Source organism: Camponotus floridanus, unplaced genomic scaffold, assembly GCF_003227725.1.
Source record: "Camponotus floridanus strain SB8 unplaced genomic scaffold, Cflo_v7.5 scaffold1, whole genome shotgun sequence".
Classification (NCBI taxonomy): domain Eukaryota; kingdom Metazoa; phylum Arthropoda; class Insecta; order Hymenoptera; family Formicidae; genus Camponotus; species Camponotus floridanus.
This window is the reverse complement of record NW_020229214.1, coordinates 8,687,646-8,711,808: the sequence shown is the minus strand read 5'-3', so window position 1 is coordinate 8,711,808 and position 24,163 is coordinate 8,687,646. Positions and strand designations below refer to the sequence as shown.

The 24,163-nt window shown below is 28.5% G+C and overlaps 6 protein-coding genes across 6 annotated transcripts; 1 reads left to right on the top strand and 5 right to left on the bottom strand.

The window, feature by feature from the left end:
* Positions 1–3,308: 3,308 nt before the first annotated feature.
* Positions 3,309–4,942, bottom strand: LOC105251394 (out at first protein). Its single transcript, XM_011258199.3, has 4 exons — positions 4,670–4,942; positions 4,317–4,430; positions 3,912–4,230; positions 3,309–3,781 (listed from the first exon to the last, which is right to left on the bottom strand). Exons 1-4 carry the CDS (start codon positions 4,763–4,765, stop codon positions 3,477–3,479), a joined length of 834 nt encoding a protein of 277 aa, XP_011256501.1. The 5' UTR covers positions 4,766–4,942; the 3' UTR covers positions 3,309–3,476.
* A 300-nt stretch (positions 4,943–5,242) lies between these two features.
* LOC112637692 lies at positions 5,243–5,941 on the bottom strand. Its single transcript, XM_025407914.1, has 3 exons — positions 5,747–5,941; positions 5,467–5,561; positions 5,243–5,395 (listed from the first exon to the last, which is right to left on the bottom strand). Exons 1-3 carry the CDS (start codon positions 5,939–5,941, stop codon positions 5,272–5,274), a joined length of 414 nt encoding a protein of 137 aa, XP_025263699.1. The 3' UTR covers positions 5,243–5,271.
* A 2,309-nt stretch (positions 5,942–8,250) lies between these two features.
* LOC105251395 (chymotrypsin-1-like) lies at positions 8,251–9,697 on the bottom strand. Its single transcript, XM_011258200.3, has 4 exons — positions 9,500–9,697; positions 9,022–9,329; positions 8,684–8,935; positions 8,251–8,524 (listed from the first exon to the last, which is right to left on the bottom strand). Exons 1-4 carry the CDS (start codon positions 9,543–9,545, stop codon positions 8,381–8,383), a joined length of 750 nt encoding a protein of 249 aa, XP_011256502.1. The 5' UTR covers positions 9,546–9,697; the 3' UTR covers positions 8,251–8,380.
* Positions 9,698–12,625: 2,928 nt separating this feature from the next.
* Positions 12,626–14,042, bottom strand: LOC105251397. The gene is made up of 3 exons (XM_011258201.3): positions 13,943–14,042; positions 13,441–13,709; positions 12,626–13,335 (listed from the first exon to the last, which is right to left on the bottom strand). Exons 1-3 carry the CDS (start codon positions 13,983–13,985, stop codon positions 13,057–13,059), a joined length of 591 nt encoding a protein of 196 aa, XP_011256503.1. The 5' UTR covers positions 13,986–14,042; the 3' UTR covers positions 12,626–13,056.
* A 5,165-nt stretch (positions 14,043–19,207) lies between these two features.
* LOC105251398 (TATA-box-binding protein) lies at positions 19,208–20,576 on the top strand. The gene is made up of 5 exons (XM_011258202.3): positions 19,208–19,440; positions 19,515–19,621; positions 19,728–19,971; positions 20,062–20,293; positions 20,404–20,576. The coding sequence occupies exons 1-5, from the start codon at positions 19,342–19,344 to the stop codon at positions 20,478–20,480; spliced, it is 759 nt and encodes a 252-aa protein (XP_011256504.1). The 5' UTR covers positions 19,208–19,341; the 3' UTR covers positions 20,481–20,576.
* A 496-nt stretch (positions 20,577–21,072) lies between these two features.
* Positions 21,073–23,806, bottom strand: LOC105251399 (putative uncharacterized protein DDB_G0271526). Its single transcript, XM_011258203.3, has 5 exons — positions 23,678–23,806; positions 23,228–23,332; positions 22,458–22,845; positions 21,878–22,065; positions 21,073–21,756 (listed from the first exon to the last, which is right to left on the bottom strand). The coding sequence occupies exons 2-5, from the start codon at positions 23,312–23,314 to the stop codon at positions 21,685–21,687; spliced, it is 735 nt and encodes a 244-aa protein (XP_011256505.2). The 5' UTR covers positions 23,315–23,332; positions 23,678–23,806; the 3' UTR covers positions 21,073–21,684.
* Between the last annotated feature and the right edge of the window lie 357 nt (positions 23,807–24,163).

Sequence of the window (24,163 nt, the reverse complement as noted above, 5' to 3'; positions counted from 1 at the left end):
ATAGCAATAGCGAGATATTTTAAATTTATATTATTAAATTAGAAAACTTTTACATATCAGGAAATGTTTTGCGTCAACAAGGATATATTTTTACTCTGAGATAATAGCATTTATTTTTATTAGAATCATTTATCTGAAAATTGTTTATCGCCCAAAAACATCTATTTTTAATGTAATGATAGAGATATTTTTAATATAATACTGAAATGTATACGTTCTTATTGTATAAATAAATTGTTTTCTTGCTCATCAAAGTGATACTTTTACTGTGCAAATTGCACATTAAGTTTTAGTAAAAATGCAAATGATGCAAAACATCTTTGATGTGTATAGAAATGTATAAAGAATTCTGGGTTAAACTAAATTATTATTACTATTATTATTTTGCTATTAATAATTAAGATTATTATTAATGTATCGTACTTAATAGAACCAATTATGAACAAACATATATCTGCATATATTCTTCTACAAAAGAGAATATCCCTCTACAAAAGATATGACATGTTATTATCGAATTTATCATTGTTACATATTGTTTACTTTATTGTAGCGCACATATGATAGACGTAGCATATGTATGACACGCATACATATACATATATTACATTACAAAGTATTATGTGCTCCTCATATATCCACATATCTGTTAATGAAACGAGAAAATTTCCATCAAGAAATTTGACACACGATAAATTTATAGAATTTTGAACTTTTTAAAAAACTTTGATATTTTTTGTATATGCAAAATAATAATATATTGTACAAGTAAATACAACTTAATTAAGCATGTACTAAAAATAATCTTCAGCATTATATTATTTCAAAATTACACATTATTAAAACACATTTATGTGTATGTATATTAATTCTTTTTATTAAATATATATAAAAAATATGTGTATAAGATACAACATTATGTGTAAAGCTGAAATCATACATAGTGTAGTAATACCCATAACATCAAAGGGGGTTGATACAGATTGAAATATTTCTTATTTTCCATGTGTACATATGTATGTAATTGTGCTTCTGATATTTGAGAAAATCTCACATAATTAGGGTGTATAAAATTTTTTTATCACACAAATAAATATATTTATATTAATTAAATTACAGGCACATCAAAGAAAACAATATTAAATATTAAATAAATGATTATAAATATTTTATATAATCTTTCATTTATAGAAATTCTCTCTTATTGCACATATCGTTCCTTCTCTATCATTTATTATGCATATAAAGTTATTAATTAAAATCAATATCTGCCCCTGCTGAATCTATATACATATTTCTGTACAAATAGTAATATTGTTCTAGATATTCACAAATTTATTCTGCTCTTTATTTATACCTTTTGTGTATTAATCCCCATTGATTTACACGTAACTATTTAACAGAGTTGTGCGACATTTACATTATTTTATTGTTGCAGTATTCCTATATGTATAAGTGATGTCAACGTTATCCAATACAATTTATCAATTGCCCAGAATAGAATCGATATTTTAACAATCGAGCACAATGGAATGAAAAATGGATATTTTATTAACAAAGATTTACTCATTTGAAGTTAAAAATTATCAGTTAGTAATCAGTTAAAAATTCCTTCTTTATTTTAAATAATTACGTAAATAATTAGCATTTTAAACATTACTTTTTCACTTAATGACTTTTCCAATTCGTTAATAACAAATCTAATTAGAATACCATTTGCTTAATTGTCAGCTCTGTTATCAATATAATGAGTCATAAATGCCTCGATTTATTGCATTATTGCGTCTTTTACTTTCGCGTCGTAATAATTGTTGCGTGACTAAATTATACCAAATATCGCTAGATATTTAATGCAAGTGTTTCGCAAACGTTGGATTACAAGCGTAAGTATACGTATGTATTCTCCCGTATTCAAACAATTTCTTTCTTACTATAAATGCAATGTATACAGTGTATAGATTTTTCAGAGAGCATAATGGTTTAACCATTAAATGTTAAATGGACAGATTTTGCAGTCTTATTCACAATGATCCACTAAGTAATAGTCTCTCATTCAAACATGCAAAAACATTCGTTACAGATCGTTGATATTCAAAATATCAATTAATATTAAAGTATAATTAATAATATTCTTATAAAGTCTTACATATACACATACGTACAATGCTGCAAATCTTATATAGACTGTATGTACAATATTTCAACTATTAACATAAGAATTTATATACACATGCTTAGATCATTGTCATATATATTTATCATTATTTGTATGTCTCTGCATATGTGCCTGCATAATATGTACAATTAAAACTTATAATGTACACATGTACAATGTATAAATGGCAGCTTTACAAATCATGCTCTTATAAAACTCTAGATACAAAATTATCCTGATATTTGTTTCAGGAAATAAAACGGAATATTTCTAAATTTTTGAATGGATCATTTGTAACATATAATCAGTACAAGGAATATTCTAGATATGTAAATGAAAATTACTGGGTATTATTACTGGAATGGCTTTACTTTTGTCGCAGGCGTAAGTAATAATCGGGAATGTATTTTAAATTTATTGAGAAAGTGTGTGTAAAAACACATTTGTAGAAATCTTTTGGAATTGTTGATCACAACACTCTATATATATATCTCTATCTGTGAATATTTCAAATTTTTTATGGAGGAAAAATTAATTCTACAAAAGTAGAATTAGGAATATGTTAAAATATTTTATTACAAATGTTGGAATGTATTGAACATTAAAATTTCGATTTAGGTAAAAAAATTACATATATTCACTCTTATGGATATGGAAAAATGTTACAAATATCCATTCTTATATAAAATATTTCTTTTTATAATGATATAAATTATGTATCAATATAAAATTTCTATCAGACGAAAGATAGAATAAAAATTTTAAATATTTAATCATTTTCTTTTTGACTCAAATTAAATAAAAATTATGTCTGTTTAACATAAACCCTTTTAGAATATGGATTCCATTTACTGCTATACATTTTTCTCATTGATCCAGTATATAAATCTAATATATAATAATGCAAAAATATTTTTGTTTGATTTACTTTGATTTTAATGATTATATAAAAGAATAATTATATAAAAGAATAAAAAATATATATAGCAATAATTTTTTATATTCAAATTATCCAATACAAAAAAGAAAATTTTTAAAAAGCGAAGCTAATTTTGTATTTATCAGCGAAAAAAATATAAAAAATTATTAATATATATAATTGTCAAATTAATAAAAGAAATATTAAAAGTTTTATAGTTTGTTCTTCTTCGAGAATTATTTGATATATTAATTACCTACTACTATATCATTCTTATAAACTTTTTGTGTTTTATTTGTTTCTAACATAATTCCCTCATTCTTCTTTTCAGTTTTTTTCTTTTATACTGTATGCATTAATATTCAATTTATATTAAAAATTAATCTACAATGTCCTTATATGTCATTCGTCCCATAGACAATTTTGTTTCATTTTAGAATAATAAGAAAATATAAAACATTTCTTACAAGTTTTTATACCGCATCGGTAAGTGCTGGCAATCTTCTTGCCATCAGATTTTCCTTTGCAAAATTTTAAACCACATGGATACCATCCGATACATAACTCCAAAGAGCATGTACAAGGTGCCCACAGATTTGATGTGTCGGCACATTTGGAGACTAATAATGATCTTGTGTCATTTGTGCCTGATTGCGGCACAGTTGTAAAATTATATACAGCTGCCATGAGTAATTCTTCCGAAAAACCTTTGCAATAGCATGCAAATTATATGTTAGCTTTACAGTTAATTTTTTTTATCATATAGTTTATATGTATATATGTATATATACACAAATATAAGATTGAAATTATTATATTAATTTGACAGATTATTACCTGGTCTTTGAATCCACTGTTTTATGTCATCATTTCTGGTATAAGTTGATCCAGCTGCTTCTGTACAAAGTGTAGCGACATGCTTCGAGATCTCTTTAGATTGAGATACATCCAGAAACAAGTCCATTGTATAATTGACATGACCTCTGTCTTCTTCCGCTACACGTACAGTGCCTGGATTTTTCTGACGTAGTTTGGACATTGCATCAGATGATATAAAATCTACTTTATAAAAATGATTCACAAAACACATGACTTGATATTGATTTTGTCCACGTTCCTCCTCACCAAGCACCAAAGCTTTTATAACTTGAACTTCCTACAATTTATGTGAGCAATAAAAAACAATGTAGCTTTTACAAATTATTTATCAAAAAATTTAATTCATGTTTCAGAAACACTTACATTTTTGAAATCGATGAGTTGTGTGACTAACGTGCCATCAGAACGTTGGAATTCTAAAGTGATTAAATCTTCCGTAACATTAGACGATATTGTTTCTAGAAGAATATCACCACCCTGTAAGTAAAGTGATAGTTCATTTAACATTAATTATAAAATTATTCCTTTAAAACCTAAATGAATCTGTTGTAGAAAAAAAATATCCCATGCTTATGTCAAAGTGTCTTAAAGATTAATCTAACAAAAATTAATTTATCTGAAAAGAGACGAGATATGTTTCTATAAAAATGTGCACGTGAAAAGCAAAGCTATTTTATTATTGATAGAAATGCGCGATTATATATATTGTGTCGTACCTGATTTTTGACGTTTATGAGCAAATGTGTAGTGCATACATGGCAAAAATATTGCAATACGACGCAAGTCGCGAGAAATTCGTTGAACCTCTTCATTGTCGCATATTGTTATTATCGATACTCGTCTTCTCGTCCGAACCGATAGCGATGAACCGATATTTGTGCTAAAAAAAATCACTCCATTGAATATAACCTAACGTAGCAAACAGCTGTCTCTTTACATCCTTTGACGGTCTCCATGTTTTCGGTCTCGATCGAGTAACCAATAGATGTAAAGAGACAAAAATTCACTTTTTTTAAAACCCGAAACGCAAAGTTCAAATAAATTATCGCAAAATTATGTCACAGCAATTAAATCTGACAACAAGGGTAATCTTGGGATTTAGAATAAACATTGAAAATTAGTCCTAGAAAAAAGATGATAGGAAGATGGAAAAGAAACGGTGACAGATGTAATGAAAACAGACATTTGTAGGAGGAAGAAAAATCGGAGCGAAAAAGAGACCTTACAGAAATAAAATTGATTTAATATATTTTTTGATATTTTAATCTACATTTATCGTCATTATTGAAACGAGATGTCCACATGATTTTGCGTCTCGTCACTTTTTACGCGGACTTTTTGTACTATCGCGGATGCTGCGAGAAGCGGAAACTCTGCCTTCCTCGCTTATTCGTGCGGTCGATGATATTTCTCTCGAGGATTTACTCAATGCAGTATCCTCTCTAAAAATCAAATCCATCTAACTATGTCACATCTCGTGATTTTGGAAACAAAGAGCACGGGATACACTTACGAGAACTGCAAATGTAATGCCGATAAAATGCTTGGGATCTCCGGTAGTTGCACAGGCTTCAAATCGTATACTTTCAAATGAGCGTAAACGGGGATCTGCAAATAATATATCTTATAATAATATATCTACAAATAATATATTTTACAATAATATATCTTATAATAATGTATATATCTACAAATAATAATCTTATAATAATATATCTTTTGTTAGTAAAGATGCCAGATTGAGATAAAAAAAAAATTTGGTCAATCTCTGCAAATATATCGGTGAATCTTACGTGTAATAGAGACGTGTCCAAGATTGTGGATGGTACATAATTCGTTGGCAAATCAGGAAGTTGATAATGATAACCAAGTATTGGGGATTGCAGTTCCCTACTGTAAGGTATATCGAATTGATCAAGCTTTTCTTTCGATTCCGAATGATTTCTGAATGGAATATTTTCAATTTGTCGTTCCACTTTTTTAGACATGTTCGTTATCTACAAAATAGAAATATTTATAAGATAATATTCACAAAACGAAATATAATTATTATAGTTTCTTAGGTTTCTTTAAAGGTAAAATCGCATATTTATCGAAAAAAAGTATAAATTATTATTTTATGAGATATATTTTTAACACTTTTTGTAACCTGACTATGCGTTGCAACACTTGATATTTGATCGATAATACTCTATTGTCTTTTCAACACGCATTATATTTGAAATAAATTCTCCGTATTGTAAAATTACATTTATAAATGGAACAATGAAAGACTTGACAATATAATTAAGAGAATTTATTTTGTAAAATATAATTTTTTTAAAACAAATTTACATACTTGTAAATTACTTGGAAATTTTAATTTCTTTTTTAGTGAGATCTTACAGAAATACAAGAAAATTTTATCTAAGTGTCCTCTAATAACAATATTCATATAAAGATATAAATTCTGAAAAATAAATCGAAAGAAATTTTTTTTCCTAAAATTCTCGAATTCAATTCTTCGAATTTTGAAAATCCCGCACAAAATTTGCAGAAATTGCATAAATCCCTATATGAAATAACCAATCAGCTGATTTGACAATTATAACAGCTGGACTCAAGGGGTCTGCTCTTTTCAGCTGCACTGCTGCACCAGTGCAACTAGTTAGAGTGAAAGAAAATATGTTTGTCTCTTTCTAACTTATTGCACTAGTTTCTTCGAAATGTTTCATAATCGACTCTTGAAAACGTTTCTAATTGGTTGAAATGTCCACTTGAAAAACGTAATAAGAAATACGTTTCTTTCCTGATAAAAAAAAACGTTTCTTTCTTTTATTCGTTAAATTCCTCACATATTTTTCTAGTCCACGAATATTGTTTTCTAGCAATTATTCGTTGGGCTGAAAAATGTGTGAATGCTCTCTTCACAGGATATGCGTCGATGTCGTTGCCATGAATGGATTCTGTCGCTCGTTGACCAAATGAGCGTATAGACACGTCTGATCTCCTCCTACATACATCCCATCTTTTCTGGAGGGAATGAATAAAAATACTAATTATAAATGAAATATTACACTTGTGTCATTCTAAATTTACACTTTTTTACACGTATACGTAAACTTCGAACTCTCGAGATTTGTTATTTATGTGTGCGTATATGTGCAAAATTTAAAATCATACAAGTGTAATATCTTCTAATTATTAATAGTTAATTATTGAATAGTTCATTTATTGCACGTACTAAAATATTCTGGCGTTGAGTAAAATAATTACCATTGTATGTAAAATAATTACCATTTAAATAATTATAATTATTAATAATTAATTATTAAAGTGAGTCGAAGGTTGAAAATAAAATCGAGAATAAAGGGATGATAATTTATACTTTATTTTTATATTATATTTTTATATTAAATTCACATCTGTATTTGAACAAGTGCTCATTTTCTTATAATAAATAAATGCAATGACGTATTTTGTATTTTGATGTGATGTAAGATATGAGATAATCAAAAATTGCTGTCTTAATTACATGGTATATGAGTTAAATGAGAAAGAATGATAAGACATACGTTAATACTATGTATGTGTGTCTATACATATATATGTTATAATAATAATGTTAAACATTAATAATAATAATAATAATTAAATATTAATATTGATAATGATGTTAATTAAAGAGATATATACGAAATATGTGTCTTTAGTATTATTGCAGAACTTATTGTTAATTTGACAAAATATCAAAATATTAAATGTAACATATATTAAATGTAAAATATTGTATTTAACAAATTTTTAATATACAATAATGCTGAAATAGTCAATGAAATCGATGACTGATAAGCGAGAAATGGATCGTTTTCAATAAAAAAAACAAATTTAATCTAATTCTTTAATTTAATTTTTTATTTCTTATTCTTTTTATCATTATTCATTCTTTTTAATAAGAATACACATGTGTGATTGGTATATCTATATCTGTATATTTCTATATCTCTATATACTCTTCTATTTATTTTTATATATAAATTTTGGGATGTAAGAAAATGAATTTGATTAGTTATTGTGCTGAATAATTGAGCAATTATTAAAAAAATTTTTTTATCAACTTAAATTTTATTTTGTACGTGCACACATAAATCCTAATTCTTATTAAAAAATTATAATAAAGTTCTTGTCAATAAAAATTTTTGTGGGAATATAAAATGGGAAATATTTTTTACATTTATCAAAAAAATATTAATCTATTAAATTTATTAATATTTATTTATTTAATGTTTAAAATATATAAGTATCTTTTTGATTTACAGGGTGCAAATAATGCAATTGCGTGCACTTCGACATCGCAATAGCATATTCTTTCGGTGCATGGACATGAACTTAATGATTAATCAAATAAGTTTATGTTTTCTATGTCAAGATGTATATCTGGTATTGATCTATGGTATTGATTGAATGAAACTGCGTACAATTGGTGCGCCGACATTGGCGTAGCAATCTGGTTCACCAACAGCACAAGGAACAACCCAAGAAGTAATACCATATTGTTTGCCGTTACAAATAAGAGGACCGCCACTGTCACCCTAAAAAATTGTAGAGAAACATTTCCATTAATTTTTTGTATAATTTTATTTTGTAGAAGTTTTCACACAGTAATCATAAAAATGTATAAACTAACGGATTAATCATTTATTAGATTATAGGACATTAATCCCATTTAATGATGGGTACTGAATACTCACCTGGCAAGCACCAATTCCTTGACGGTTGAGGGTACACAAGTGGCTGGAATCCAAAGGCATACCCCAATGTCTCTGCTGGCATTGCGCCTGTGAGATCACGGCCTGTTGCATCTTCAGAAGATTTGGCGAGACTGCTCCATTTGTGCTTGTCTTACCCCATCCGGACAAAGTACATACTGTCCCAGTGGCGGGCGGGGAATCGGCCAAAGGGATGGGACGTTGATATGAATTGTATTGAATTGCCTTTGTAAGCTGAAATGATAAAACAGACAAATGCATGATTAAAAATGAAGAAGGAACTATTGAATCAAAATATATTCTGTAATATATCGACTTACGACGACTACTGCGGCGTCACATCGCCACGCATCTTTCTGTTTGCCGCTATAATTCGGATGGATATAAACTTGTTTCACATAGTGGAGTTCTCCTTTAGCATGATCAACAGATCCGGTGCGAACATAAAAAGTGCTTCCGGATTCCACGCAATGAGCAGCGGTCAAAACCTTGTTGGGAGCGATGATGGAGCCGCCACAGAAATGAGAAGAATAATAAGGAGAAGATTGCAAGGAAACTTGATGTGGGAATTCGCCTAATCCGGCAGGTGTACCACCCACAATTGCTTCAGGTTCATCGGCGAACGTCTCTGTAAATCGAGATATATAATAATGATTATATATAACTCCTATAAAATGATAGATGTATGATTTCAGAGCATATAATGAATGAAAGAGTAGTAAAACGAATGAAAAAAAAATATTTCTTGAAAGAAACAATAACGAAAATAGTATTTCTACACGATTCAGTTTTACTTACGTTCCGCAAGAACACCGATGAACAAAAAAAGCGCTAATGGTAGCATGCTTGATGATTAATACGAGCCGGATCGAAAATAAAACCAGAAGTGAAGACAATAATTTCTATTCCCTTTTTATATTGGATTTATATCTGCATGTGACCTCGACGAACAGATGGTCGGATTTTTACGATAAATGCAGTGACACTTGTATTGTACACTTTGATGAGACAGGTGATGAGAAAATCAAAGATCACAGACTTAATTACCTGACATATGAGGTAATGAGAAAGACTGATAAAACAAGATAATAATGTGACAAAAACATACAATAATGATAAATTGACTGATAAAACAAGATAATAATGTGATAAAAACGTACAATAATGATGATTAATGAACTAATAATGAAATAATAATGGTGATTATATTAAATGTATAGAAAACGTGTTTCTCTCTTATTTCAAAATTAATTATTCATTTACACATAAGATATATATATATATATATATATATATATATATATAAAATAATATATTTAGATCAGCAAAGTATTAATGAGGAACAATAATGCTAGAATAATGTTTAATTAATTAGATGAATATCTTATAAAGAATAAATTGCAGAAAAGGAAACAAATACAAACTTAGAGGAAATTTGAAGTAAAGTTTAAATATTATAATATTATTAATCTTTCCTTTTTCTATGGAAATAATATATAGTTTAAAAATAACTGTTGTGGCAAAGAACAAATGAAAATATCTCTCCTTTTTAAAAGAAATAATTTGTAAATAATACTTTTTTGAACGAGAAGATAACAGATTACCTGAAATAAAAAATTGAAGAATCTTTTTGTATTATCTAAAAAGAATAAAACGATATCAAAAATAGATAAATAAATTAATTTTATTTATTTATTTTTCCCAGAATTTATTTTTTATAAGAAACTTACATATTTATATATACTACAGTATTTCAGTACATTATTTATTATTATACTTGCAAAATTAATATTATCCATGATTAGGTCGTGATTAGGTCTTTTTACTACTATATAAAAATAATTTAATAATAATTAATTAAGTAAATAAGTAATAAGTTAATTAATAAGAGTTGCTCAAATTGAGATGTGTTGAGATTTATACATATATTTAAAAAAATTCTCAAATAATTTGCATTATATTTACGCGTAAAATATTTGCTGCAGCTTATTGTACTAATATGCTAATATATACATATATATAACAATTATTTTATATAATATTATACTAATATGCTAATTTATCAAATTGTATATACAGGGTGTCAGGGCTATCTGTTGCCAAAAAGAAGCTCTTGTAGCTTACCTCGAGAACTTTTCAAAACACTATAATAAAATATTTTTTCATCGAGTACTTTTCGAGTTATGAGACTTGAAATAATTTCTTAATTTTCACATTAAATTTACATTTAAATCATAAAATATCTAGTAAAATATTCATTTTTCGATTATCTTACCTTAATACTTTTATGTACAAAATAATGAGAGGAATCAATTGGTGTCAAGAAAACATAATTGTTTCGAAAAAAAAGTAATTGTTAATTGCAAATTACATATTTTTTTTCTTTACTTCTTCATCAGAAAAAAAGACGCAATTAACGCATATGTGAAAATTTAAACAGAAATGTAGTGCGTGGTTATTCACCGATGAAAAAAGTTTTCACATTTGTAAATTACCCATACAGCACTGAAAGATTGCAGAAACGTTGCATAGACCTATCACGGAAACATTGTAACATTGCATGGAAGTTGCGAAATGTTTCTGCAACATTACTACAAGCTTGCAGCAACGTTGAAATGTCCGCCCTCAGAAATATTACAATGTAAGATTGTAGTAATGTTACGGTGCACGTATTTGCAATATTAAAACGCGTTTTGCTACAAAAGCAGATCGTTTTAAATTTAATAAATAAATCTTGAAAATATGAAATGAAAATAAATCTTGAAAATATGAAATGTTTAAGAAAGATAGAAAAAAAAAACATTTACCGCCTTTGAAAAAAAATATCTATTAGCGTTTTTTATCAAATATATCTTATTAAATATTTATCTCAATAATATACATACAATTATTTTACATACATTCGACATCAGAATATTTTAATACGTGCAATAAATGAATTATTTCCTATTTACCCATTCAATTAAGAAAAATCTGCTTAATATTCTGAAACCCAATAAAAGATCCAGATTATTAAATAAATTATTTGTTTAATAATCTAGATCTCTCATTAGGATTCAGAATATTAAGTAAACCAAGTCAGTATATCAAAAATTAAACTGACACAAGACAAGAAATATAATTACTACATTAATTCTTTGTAGACTTTATATCCATCTTATCTTTGTTAGATGAATTCGAATACGAGTTAATTAAATTGGGTGTCGCTGCGTCAAGGCGACAAGTAAAAAAACACGTTATACATTTTCGCTATGTTGAAACGTTGCTGCAACATTGCCAAAGTAATATTATAAAATAATGTCTCTGCATTATTTCTGCAACACTGCTATGTGCAATGTTGTAACATTGCAGCAATGTTGATGCAAGCTTCTGTGCTGTATGGGTAGTCATTAGGTCGTAGAATTAAAATTGAACCTGGTAAAACTTGTAATTTTTTGCGAATCTCTCTGAATTGCAGATTTTCAAGAGAGCGGGCAGAAACAAATTGACTCCTTTAATCGATGAACGAGGTGGAAGTCTGTGTAAAAAGGAGCGCAATACATATCAAGAACAAAGAAACTCAAGCCAAACATAAAAGTAATAAATAACGAGTAATACCAAATCCTAAAAATCCGTTAACAAAAATGAAAAACGTTAATTATAAAAGAGTATAAAGTACATAGTATTATATAAATGCCATGGGATAATATAGAGCTAAATCGAGAGTCTAATTGTGAGTGTAAGTTTGATACTTACGAAGATGGAAAACAAAGAATCGAGATAAAATCATGCCTAAAGGTGAACGATTGCGAACATGAAAAGACTGAACAATAACTGACAAAAGGAAAAGTAGGTATAGGAAAAGGGGGAGGGAGAGGAGAGGGAAAGTAAAGGTGAGTAAACATTTATAATTTATTATATTAATTTATTATATTTAATTTATTAAGTATAATCATAGCATTTATTTGTTAACGATAAATACATAAGAATTTTTTTTGATTTTCAGAGTGCAACTGCTGCAATTGTGTGTGCTCTCAATATCGTAATAGCATATTCTTTCGATGCATAAACGTGATAAATTTATGTTTTATATTATGTCAAGTTGTGTTTGCCTATGGCTAATAGAATGAAACAACGATAATCGTAGATATTGATGTCTACCCACCAGTAATGCAAGGGAGAAGTGAGAAAATAATATCGATTTGCTTACCATCAGCAATCAGAGGATTACCACTATCATCCTAAGGAATACAGAGAAACGTTTTTGATAATATTTTATGTAATTTTGTTTCGAGCCTTTTTAGCAGTTTTATTGCATAAACTAGCGGATCACTTATTTATTAGACTAGGATAGATTATTTAACGATGAATGATTTCTAGATACTCATCCAGCAAACGTCGATCTCATGATTAAATGTGCACAAGTAGCTCTTATTGTTAGTCAAAGGTATATCATGATACCGCTGGCATTTAGACAGCGAGAAGACAGTCTGATTCATTTTTTCATTCATTTTCAGAAGAATTGTCGGTACGAGTGATTCGCTCGTGCTTCTTTGACTTCGTCTATATAAAGTATCTAACATACCGGGAGTTGGCTGAGAATCGGTTAAATTAATAGGAGATTGAAGTCGATTAGTTCGATTGGTTGATTCAATCTAAAACGAAGAAAATAGATAAAAAAATTGATATAGAAGAAACAAAGTGAAAAAGAAATTATTGGACTAAAGTATTGAATTATTTTATATATTATATCAACTTACGATGAGCACATCGGTGTCGTTTTCCCAAGAGCTAATGTAGTTTGACCGTATTAACATGTCTTGCACAGCAGATTGTTCTTCAATATTATATTGGCAAGAATCATTCGACTTTGGTGTGAAGTCCTTTGAATTAGTGAAGCCATTTATGCAGCAGCTAAGAACGATTCCCTCTTTGGTATTAATTATTTTGCAGGTAAAAAGGTTACCCTTTATCCAGTCAGGTAACATTAAATAAGAAGATAGTGAATGCATTTCCGTGACAGCGATTCCTGTAATCGAGATATATAATAACTATATCTTAAAACAATAAATATGTAACATATATGTAATATAGTATATGTAATATAAATATATAATAAATTATATCTAAAATAGTACATATGTATCAATTTTTCGATAGCTGAGAAAAATATAAGACGGATGAAAAAAATGTTTGAAGGATTGAAAAAAAAGAAACGAGAGCATACTATTTCGTTCAGTTGCATGACACAATTTTACTTACTCCATGAGAATACCATTGAATAAAAAACCGCTAATAGTAACATGTTTGATAATTAACGCAAACCAGGTTGAAAATACAACAAGAAGAGAGAACGGTTTCTACTCTGTTTTTATATTAGACTTATATCTGCTTGACCTCGACAAACAATTGTAAACCTATTTTTCGTGACGACAATGTCGTTATCGTTATGTATCATTGCACAACTAAAACATATCGGAAAATAAGTACGCAACGACGCAATATAATATAATAACATTTTATAATAATATTTTATCATTAAAAATTACAGAATAGTACTGATTGCATTTCTTACGGTAAATAAACTTTTATATTCTTTTTGATGAAAATTAAATAAATAATTATCGGCAAAAATCGAAGATTCTAAACTTAATTACATATGAGTTAAATGAAGATAATAAAACATAAGATAATGTGATAATTAAAACGTATATAATGTGATGATTAAATATATAAAATATATCTCTTTATTATTATTCTGGAATATTTATTTTCTTATATAAACCATAAGTTATCAGGAAACAATTATTTTTACCATACAAAAATGTGACCAGTACTTCTACTTTGCAACTTTAATGACAATATCGCTATAATTAACGCTATTGACGTACTCTTATCCACTAATTTTCTGATATGTTTTAGTTACACAATGTGTGTGTGACTAAGTATTAATATACATATTTCTGGCCAATTCCTAGGTAGCGCATATTCATTTCAAAAACGTTTCATAAATGTTCACAAATGTTTCTTCCAAAAGTTTCATAATCGACTCTTGAAAACGTTTCTAATTGGTTAAAATGTGAAAAAACGTTAAGAGATACGTTTCTTTTTTGATAACAAAAATGTTTAAAAACATTTAAAATTCGTTTAAAATATGTTTCTTTCTTTTATTCGTTATACTTCTCACATATTTTTCTAATTCACAAATATTGTTTTCTCCTGATGTGTTTTAGTTGCACAATGTGTGTATTAAAAGTATTATGTTTTATCAAAATATTGTAGAAATAAAGCAAGCTTATAGTAATAACTTATTGCGATGAAAAATAAAAATAAAATGTTTAAATATCAATATAAATTTTATTTTTCGTTTTAATTACATAACATATGCTCTTTAAAAGTAATATAAAAAATAATAATATAAAAAAATAATAAAATGTAACAAATTAAATGTAAGAAAAATAAAACTAGACTTTACAGTTATATATACTTGAATTAATAAAGTGAGATAAGACCTGTGAAATAAAATAATATATTTTTATAAAAATAAAAAGAAAAAATAATTTTATTTTCTTCGGTATTTATCAAAAATGTGGCTTCTACATTGATTAAATAAAGTTTTAACGTCAAGTGACACTTTCTGAGATACGTTTTATTTACTAAATTTTAAAAGTAGCAGCTGTGCAAATATAAATAATGATCTTGAAAGAATCTATAAAGTATTCAAATAAAAGTTAAAATGTGATGCATATGTTAATGATATCGTTTAAAAGAGATTTAAATTTTAAATAATTAGTATTATTTTTATATATCGAAATATCATAATTAATCATACGTATATAAATTAGTATAAATATATACATTTTAATGCATATATGTATGTATACATATAAAAATTAACAACGATTTAAGGCTTTAAAGTTATATTAAATTTTAAGGTCACATTTAATTAAATAAATCCTATTTCGGGCCCTATATAATTGTGCAAACAATTCCTAAGTCCCGGACATTTAGCATCCAAGCATGTCGTCTGAAGGGTTTTTCAATTACTCAACACTACCTCATCGAATCTGGCTAGTGAGATATGATGCATTTTCCCCTCGCAAATTATGATTAATAATATACAATAATGCATGTTGAAATAAGTCGTTCCCGAATTATAGCCACTTTTATATTTGAAAAAATTGTAATTTATAGTCCGCTTGGATCCCTCTCTTTAAAATTTTTTTTAAATTAAAATTTCCGGACCTATGTTTATATAGCTTTTTTTTCTTCTTTTTGAATCTCGAATCATTTCCTAAATTACTGCGAGTGATTTTCCGGAACTCTGTATATTGCCGCCACGTACAGTAGAGAGAAGATTGAGAGGTATCATAATCCGTTTTTAAGTGATCTCTGAAAGCGATATTTCCTCTGTGGATATTAAAAATATGGACAAAAATAAAAATATGGAACTACGAAAGCCAATGTCCATGAATGTTCTCAGAAAATAACATATATGTCTTGTCTCTAATAATATAAATAATAAAAATAAAAATAAAATAATAAAAATAAAATAAAAATATGAATAATTTACATTAATTTAATTTAGATTAATAATCATTTATTATATAAAAATATTAGTATGTTCTCTCTTTCCACGCTTTTATTTATTTATTTATTTATGTGCCTTTTTTTCTTCTCATTTATTTATTTATTTATTTAGCTCGCTATAAGTCAGTCTTTTAAAACTAAATATTATAGAATACAAAAAGCGTAAAACAATTGAATAAATTCAAATAATTAGCATAATGAAAGGTGATACATCGTTCACATTCAACATCAATTGTTTAATAATTAATTTAAAATAAAATATACCTGTATAATTAATAAAATAAAATATACTTCTATAATTTAAAATTCCACGTGTATATCGTAAAATTATTGTTCGTAAAATAACGTAAAATTATTGTTCAAAATCTTTTACATGTTACTTAGGACAGTGACCTTGATAACATATATCAAGGTAAAGCTCGTCGGAGGTCCCCTAATATCAACCTTTATCTATAAAATATTTCGGCACTTAGCATAACACGGCACTTAGTGATGCCAGCAGAACGTATGTCCAGTACGAAATGTACATGGGCGCGCGGGTTCGAGTCTTCGTGCTCGATCAGCTTAGTGATGGACACGCTCTGCTTCGTCAATCGATTCGACCCGAATCGTTTAGAATTCGATTGATTGTTCGGAATGGTCGTTAATGGGTTCCTTCTCTTTGCTCGTCTACAGCCACACGCACTGCGTGTGTTAACTGTTGACTCAAAGCTGATGCTCGTAAGTGAAATAGGATTTTCGCTCCTAAACCGGGAGTGCCATCAAAGTATATACATATTAAGTATATACACCGCGCGATCAAATATAAATTTTTTAATCGTACCGAAATAGTGCGAGAACCGTTTTTTGGTATCGCGCGTAAAATAGCGAAAATAGCGATATAAAAATATCGCTCGTGAGTGCGGGAGTGCCGTTAAGTATCGCGCGTCTAAGATTGAGAGGAGGAGGAAGCCTAGGAGAGGCATCAGGCTCCGGCAAACCCTCGGGTAAGCAATTTATTTATTTGTAATTTGTATTTCTATTATATATTAAATATTAAATATATTTATTATAATTTAAATTAAACAATTAATCGCAACAATTAATTTGATGTTTTTTATTTATATTTTTTATTTATTTATATTTATTTATATTTATATTTATTTATATTTATTTATATTTAAATAAGAGAGAATTAAAGAAAAAAATTTTTAAATTAAAGCTATAATCTTGTAGAGGTATAAGCTTTTATAAAGTTATAAGAGAATTATTAGTATCTAATGTTTTTTAAAATTTATAGAATTATTTTATTAATCTGCTATTATTATATGCATCGAATATAAAATTCAATGTATATAATAATTTTTGAAATATTAATTATTTTGAACGCTGCTACATTAGAATCTTCTTTTGTATGTTATAGATCGATGCAACAACCCTGATGATCTGAGAGGAGGAGCAGGCCTAGGAGAGGCATCCTACACCGGCGGAACAACCTGATGGTGAATATTATTATTTATATATTAATTGTTATAAATCGTTAACTTGTTATGAACAAACAATAATTCGATCTTATTATTTAAATGAATTAAAGAGAAAGATTTTTATAAAAGTCATATAAAATTTTCTAATTAAAAAACCAGTTTCAAAAATTTATAAAATTTTTCCATACGTGTTTATCTCCTTATTATTTTACACATCGGATATAAAATTCCGCACGATAAAAATTGTTTTAAATATTAATTGCATTTTGTGAGCATTATTATAAATGAATTTTATATTTGTATGTTACAGACAACTAGCTTCGATAACAACAACTTCGCTGTTGCGCATCAGTGCAGTGGTGAGTTAAAAAAACTTTTATTTAACTTTAAGGTAACGGATTCGTAGAGATTGCAGATGTAGATGTAGATTGTAGATTGTAGATAAATCCGTTGCCTTAAAATGGATGAGCTAGGATGGATTAAATTAAATAAATTAAATTAAATAATTTAATTAAATTAATTAAATATTATTAAATTAAATTAATAGATGTTTATTTTATTAAAATAAATTAATGCTTATATTACTAAATTAAATTAATAGATGCTTTGTATCTATTGCGAAAATATGTTGAAATATTAATTTAAAAAAGAAGAGATTAAGAGATAATTTATAATTAATAAATTATTCCATGTAATAAATTATTTTGTTAAATTTCGAATTATATTTTATATTAAATTTGTATTATATTTTGTCATATATTTTGTAATATGTATTTAGCAGAAAAATATTATGCATAAAAATATTATGATGGTATGAAAATTATAATAAAAATATATAAAAATAATGTTAGCTATATTAAAGTGGAACATATGAATTTTTTATATTTTATATAAAGGAAAAGACTTAAAATATTTTGCAACGTCTATATTTTTCGAGTTTTAATTATAAAAACTTCAGAAGAATCAGTGATTAATTTGACAAATTCTATACATATATTAATAATTAAATTTTTAAATAATTAAAAAAAATGATTGATAAATATCAAAGATTAATTTACTGCTACTTAAGAAGATTTATAGAAATGGCGGTTAAAAATGTTTTTCTCCCACAGCAGGCATTTTGTGTTTTGTAAATAAAAAGATATAAATATGACAATGAGTACAGAAAAATATTTATTTCATCTTTAAATATTACAGTATCTTTCGCGATTGAATAATTTATTTACTATCAATTTACATACATAAATATCTTGTTATACAGCATTGCATAGTGCTACCGGCATTTCGTGCACATAGCATGGAACAAAACCAGAAATTGTGCACATTATATATTACCATCTGAGAACATTCATGGATATTGGCTTTGTAGTTCATGTCCACGTTTTCAATGTCCATAGAGGGAGTATCGCTTTCAAGGATCACCTAAAAGCAGGCCATGACACCTCTCAGTCTTCTCTCTGTATTCGAAAACTCGAAGTCGGTTGACGTGACAGTCGATTGCAATTGATCGAAGTGTGCGAGAGCGTGAGGTTAAGCGGGTTAAGCGGATCATTTCTTGCGTCAATTCAAGCACGATTATCAAGGTATTTAACGCCGGTCTCTTGAAGAATGACACAAGTCTCGCACGAGGACAACGAATTAAAAAGATTGCTCAATAATCCGGCGAAAAATGCGTGCGAAGATGGATCCATGGCTCCGCCGTTATCGGTAGGCTACAAAATATATTTGATCATGCATGCGAAATTTCTGAACGAAATTTCTAACATCAGTCTTCTTCATAGACCAATGTACCGAGACCGAGCACATCGCAAAACGTCAACCCGCATTCGATGATGAGTCCAACGATACCGGCTAACAGTACAAAGGAGGTTTGGGAGCCTTGCCTACAGTGAGTCTTGAATCATATGTTTACATTACGTACAGACTGCGATACTCATTTTGCTATGAATTATGTGTTGTATGATTCCGTAAAATTGATACATTATTTGTTATAGAAACGTAGTTTCCACAGCTAACTTGGGAACAGAATTAAAACTCAATTATATTAACATAAGAACAAGAAATTCTGAGTATAACCCAGCAAGGTTTACGGGACTTATAATGAGGATACGAAATCCTAGAGCGACAGCATTAATCTTTAGCTCTGGGAAATTAGTATGTACAGGTGCGAAAAGTGAGAATGATTCATTTTTGGCAGCAAAGAGATTTGCTAGAATAATTCAGAAGCTTGGATTCCCTGTAAGTTATATTAAAAAAAAAACTTTCTTATGTAGAAATAATTTTGAGTTTTAAGTAATTAATGTATTATACTTCTTTGTATTTCTACAGGTAAAGTTTATGTCGGATTCTTTCAAAGTACAAAACATTGTAGCAACGTGTGACGTAAAATTTCCAATTAAATTAGAGAATTTGTATCGAGAACATCCTCAATTATGTAGCTATGAGCCAGAATTGTATCCTGGTCTGATATACAGAGTGTATATCCCTGGTAACAGGGATAACCCACCTATATCCAAAGTAGTATTATTGATATTTGTGAATGGGAAAGTTGTTTTAACAGGTAATTTGAATATTTATTAGAGAAAGGAAGAAAGGCGCAACAAAAATGAGATATTTTATAAGAGAGATAAGTATTTTTTTTTTGTATAAATTATTTGTGATATTTTACAGGAGCAAAAAATATAGACGAGTTAAGAAATGCATTGAATTTAATGTATCCAGTATTAATGCAATACAGAAAGATGTAATCTGTTTGCATACGGAAGAAATAAATAAAATATAAATAAAATAAACTTGTAAATATATATAAAATAATATATATAAAGTTAATTGAACAAATGGTAAAGAGATATGTTTTAAGTGAAAAATAATAATAAATATAATTAATACATTTAAAATATATTTAAAAATGTATGAGATGAAAGGAAATAAGTTTGTATTTTGTATGTTTGTACATCTTTTTTATAATGATATAAAATGATTGTGACAATGTTTTATATATTCTGTATTCTCTATGTGTGAGTAACATAATTTAGACAAAATATTATATTCAAAAATAGTTTAAATTCTTAATTAGCTACATAGATTGTATATTTCTCTTGCATACTTTAATTATTATAATTAGGAAAGATTGAGTGCTGCTTGTATTTATTGTTAAAATATATATTTCTGAGATTTCACACAATAATTAAAATAAATATAGATTATATATTGATAGATTATATCAAAATAATATATAATTGACAAACAGAACAATAGTATGTATAGACAGTTTTTTACTATATAAGGATTATTTTATATGTATACATATCGACATTTATATGATAAAATTTTTGTAAAATTTAAATGTAAATATTTGGATATGTAAAGTTCAATGGAGCATTCAATCGCTATCAAGTGCAAGAAATATTTTACAAATATTGCAAAGCATATTTTTTTAAACTTTGCAAGCCTTATAAAACATTTTTATGTATTCCCGTGTTGAAAGGATATCAATGTATGAAAAATTATCGCTGTCTTAAACAGAACGATCGCATGAATTGAAGATTTTATAATGTTAAAATATATACACACATTTATATAATTATATATATCTGACAAAATCTCTATACATATTAATAGCTCTATGAGAAGAAAATGTATGTAATATATTTAATACCCGCTGATAAACAATCGTGGTCCATTTAAGAACTTTGTTCGAGCATATCATCAGACTTGAAAAACGTACATTTCATAATGTTCGACACTTTAACGCTGCGTAAATCTGTATAGTTTATTAACTGATTAGGCGAATCATTTACAACTATTATGCGTCTGATTTATGCTAGTCGAATTAAAAGTCCCATTTTAGATTTTCAATTTCCTCTTACAATTAATATACATCTTAACTTTAATAATGAAGTCTATAGCATGTTTCCATTTTCAACTCAATCACGCGTTTACAATTTTTAATTAATCAATCACGTGTATACCTTTCTTCGCAGCTATCGGTAGCTTCTCCCCTCGAAAGAATGGGTTCTCTTCCTGAAAGAAACAAATTTTAATGTTCATTTCTTTCTTTTCTTTTTCTTAAGGATAATTTTTTCAATTGATTAGATCGTTCGCAAAAATTATATTTATATACATGACAGCGTGCATCGATTACCTGGAATTGCTCGACGATTTCATCGAAATCGGAATCTGAAATTTGCACGTTTGACAGACTATTGCTGTTTCCGGTATCACCAGAGCATTCCAACATGTGTTCCGTGTCACACATGCAATCCTGCGCGTTCTGAAAGTCGCGACTAAACGTCGCGACGTTCTCGAAATTGGTGAGACAATTATTCTCGCCTGTAAGTAAAAATTTTGAATACTTGTTTATGCGAAATTATCATTTTCAAAAATGAAAAGGAAAAAATATTTCTTTTTAAGAAAGTAGAGATACTTTCAAATTTTTTTTTATTAAATATTGAAATTTTATGAAATATTATTAAAATTTTTTTATTAAATATGAATATTTTATTAAATATATATATTTAAATATTGAGGCTAAATATATATATTTAAATATTGATATATATATTTAAATATTGAGGCTTATTAAAGTTGAGAAGATGAGAAAAGAGAGACAGAAGAGAACATTCAATTAAATTAAATCTGAGACATATTTATAGAATCTTTATAATCGGAAAATGCTCGTCTCGACCTCGTTTAATTGTTATTAAAAATACATTTTCACTCACTCGTGTATCCGACTGGACAGGGATTCGGAGGAGTGCAATAAGCCGGTAGAGGATTTTCCGCCTTCTCGTCCTTGATTCCCTTTAGACCAGTCGGTTGAATCCTGTGTCTGTCGTTGCTCTTATTATTATTATTATTATTATTATTGTTATTATTATTGTTACGTTGATGACTCCACAACGTGCTGTGTTGCAGATACTCTTGATCCCGTATACTCGGATTCGGATTTAGCGTATCCATGCCATCATAATCAGCCGGCAACTCTATGGGCAGTTCCTTGACTTTCTCCGGATATTCCAGATATGTATCAGCCGTATCGACGAGCTCCTTTTCCATCTGATCGATCACCTTGTAAAAAAGAGCTTCAACCGCTTGATCGTCCGCATCATCCTACATTCGAATAATGAGGTACACTCTTTGGATGCTCTACATGAATGAATTAAAGGATATAGAAATTTACTTTCCTTCGAAGTCGATAACTGATTGGCTTTGATATCGTCCAATTGTCTCTCATTTGCAGACTTATTCATTTTAATTCGTACAAGAAATATATGATAATTGGAGACTATCAGGAATCTTTCCAGATTAAGATTTGTATATCTTTTTGTTTTTAATTGAATTATAATAGTGATGCATATAATTTTTCAAAGGGGAAAGAATCCAGTAACTTTTAAATCGCTCTCCGAAGAAAGGTTTCGTTTCGCAGAAATAAATTTTCGATTTATTTTAATTCATCTACTTTTTTAATACAGAATCCTGTTTTGATAATTACCGGGTGCTCAAAATAAGTGTCCGAATAAATGTTCGCTTCTGTAATGACAACGATCAAAAGCGAAAGGAGCAGAATGCAGTACCGCATGGTGATGAATACGTGCACCTGAGAAGAAAATACAAAAAATCATTGGTATCATTTTTATATAAATTTAACTATAATTAATTTAATTTTTATATAATTTAATTTTATAAAGTTAAATTAAATTTTATAAAGTTTAAGAATACACATTATCCTTTAACTATATTATTATCATCATCGCGTAAGGCATTTTTAATCTAACAATTGCAAAGAGAGCCGAGCAATTTCTCGTACGATGAGTTTCTCCCGCGATCCTAGAGTCTCCTAGAGCGCATTCTTGCGTCAATTATAACTATGTTTTTAAGGAAAATGATGATCGTCGACGGAGGGGATGGGCTTTTCATGCGACCACCCCGACATCCAACTCACCGGTTTATCGACAAATGCAGCTCGCGACAAGAAGGGCAGCTCGACCAGATATCCTCGAGAAGAGACGCCGCGTCGGTTTTCGTATTCCAGCTGCACACGCACACGCGTATCTCCTCCTGAGCGTCGTCGTCGTCGTCATCGTCATTGTCGTCGTCGCGACGAGCGCCGTTCGCGGTCCCCGCGAGTACCAGAGTATTGATTTTACCCTTTTTCCTGTCGTCCAAGTCGTCTTTTTCCCCTCGTTTACGACCACGTTACGTCGCGTCGCCTACGACCCGATCCTTTCGCCAGCCAATCCACACTCGCAGAATCGGGCCGTTGCCAAAGGTCACTCGTCGTGACCGATGTGCGTCACGTGGTCCGGGAATGGGGGCTACCTTTTGGTAGCGATAGATGCGGAACGCTGATGAATGGCACTGATACGACACTTTGAACTATATACCTGGGAACGCGCCGTGAACTTTTCCACATCGTATAAAATGTAGA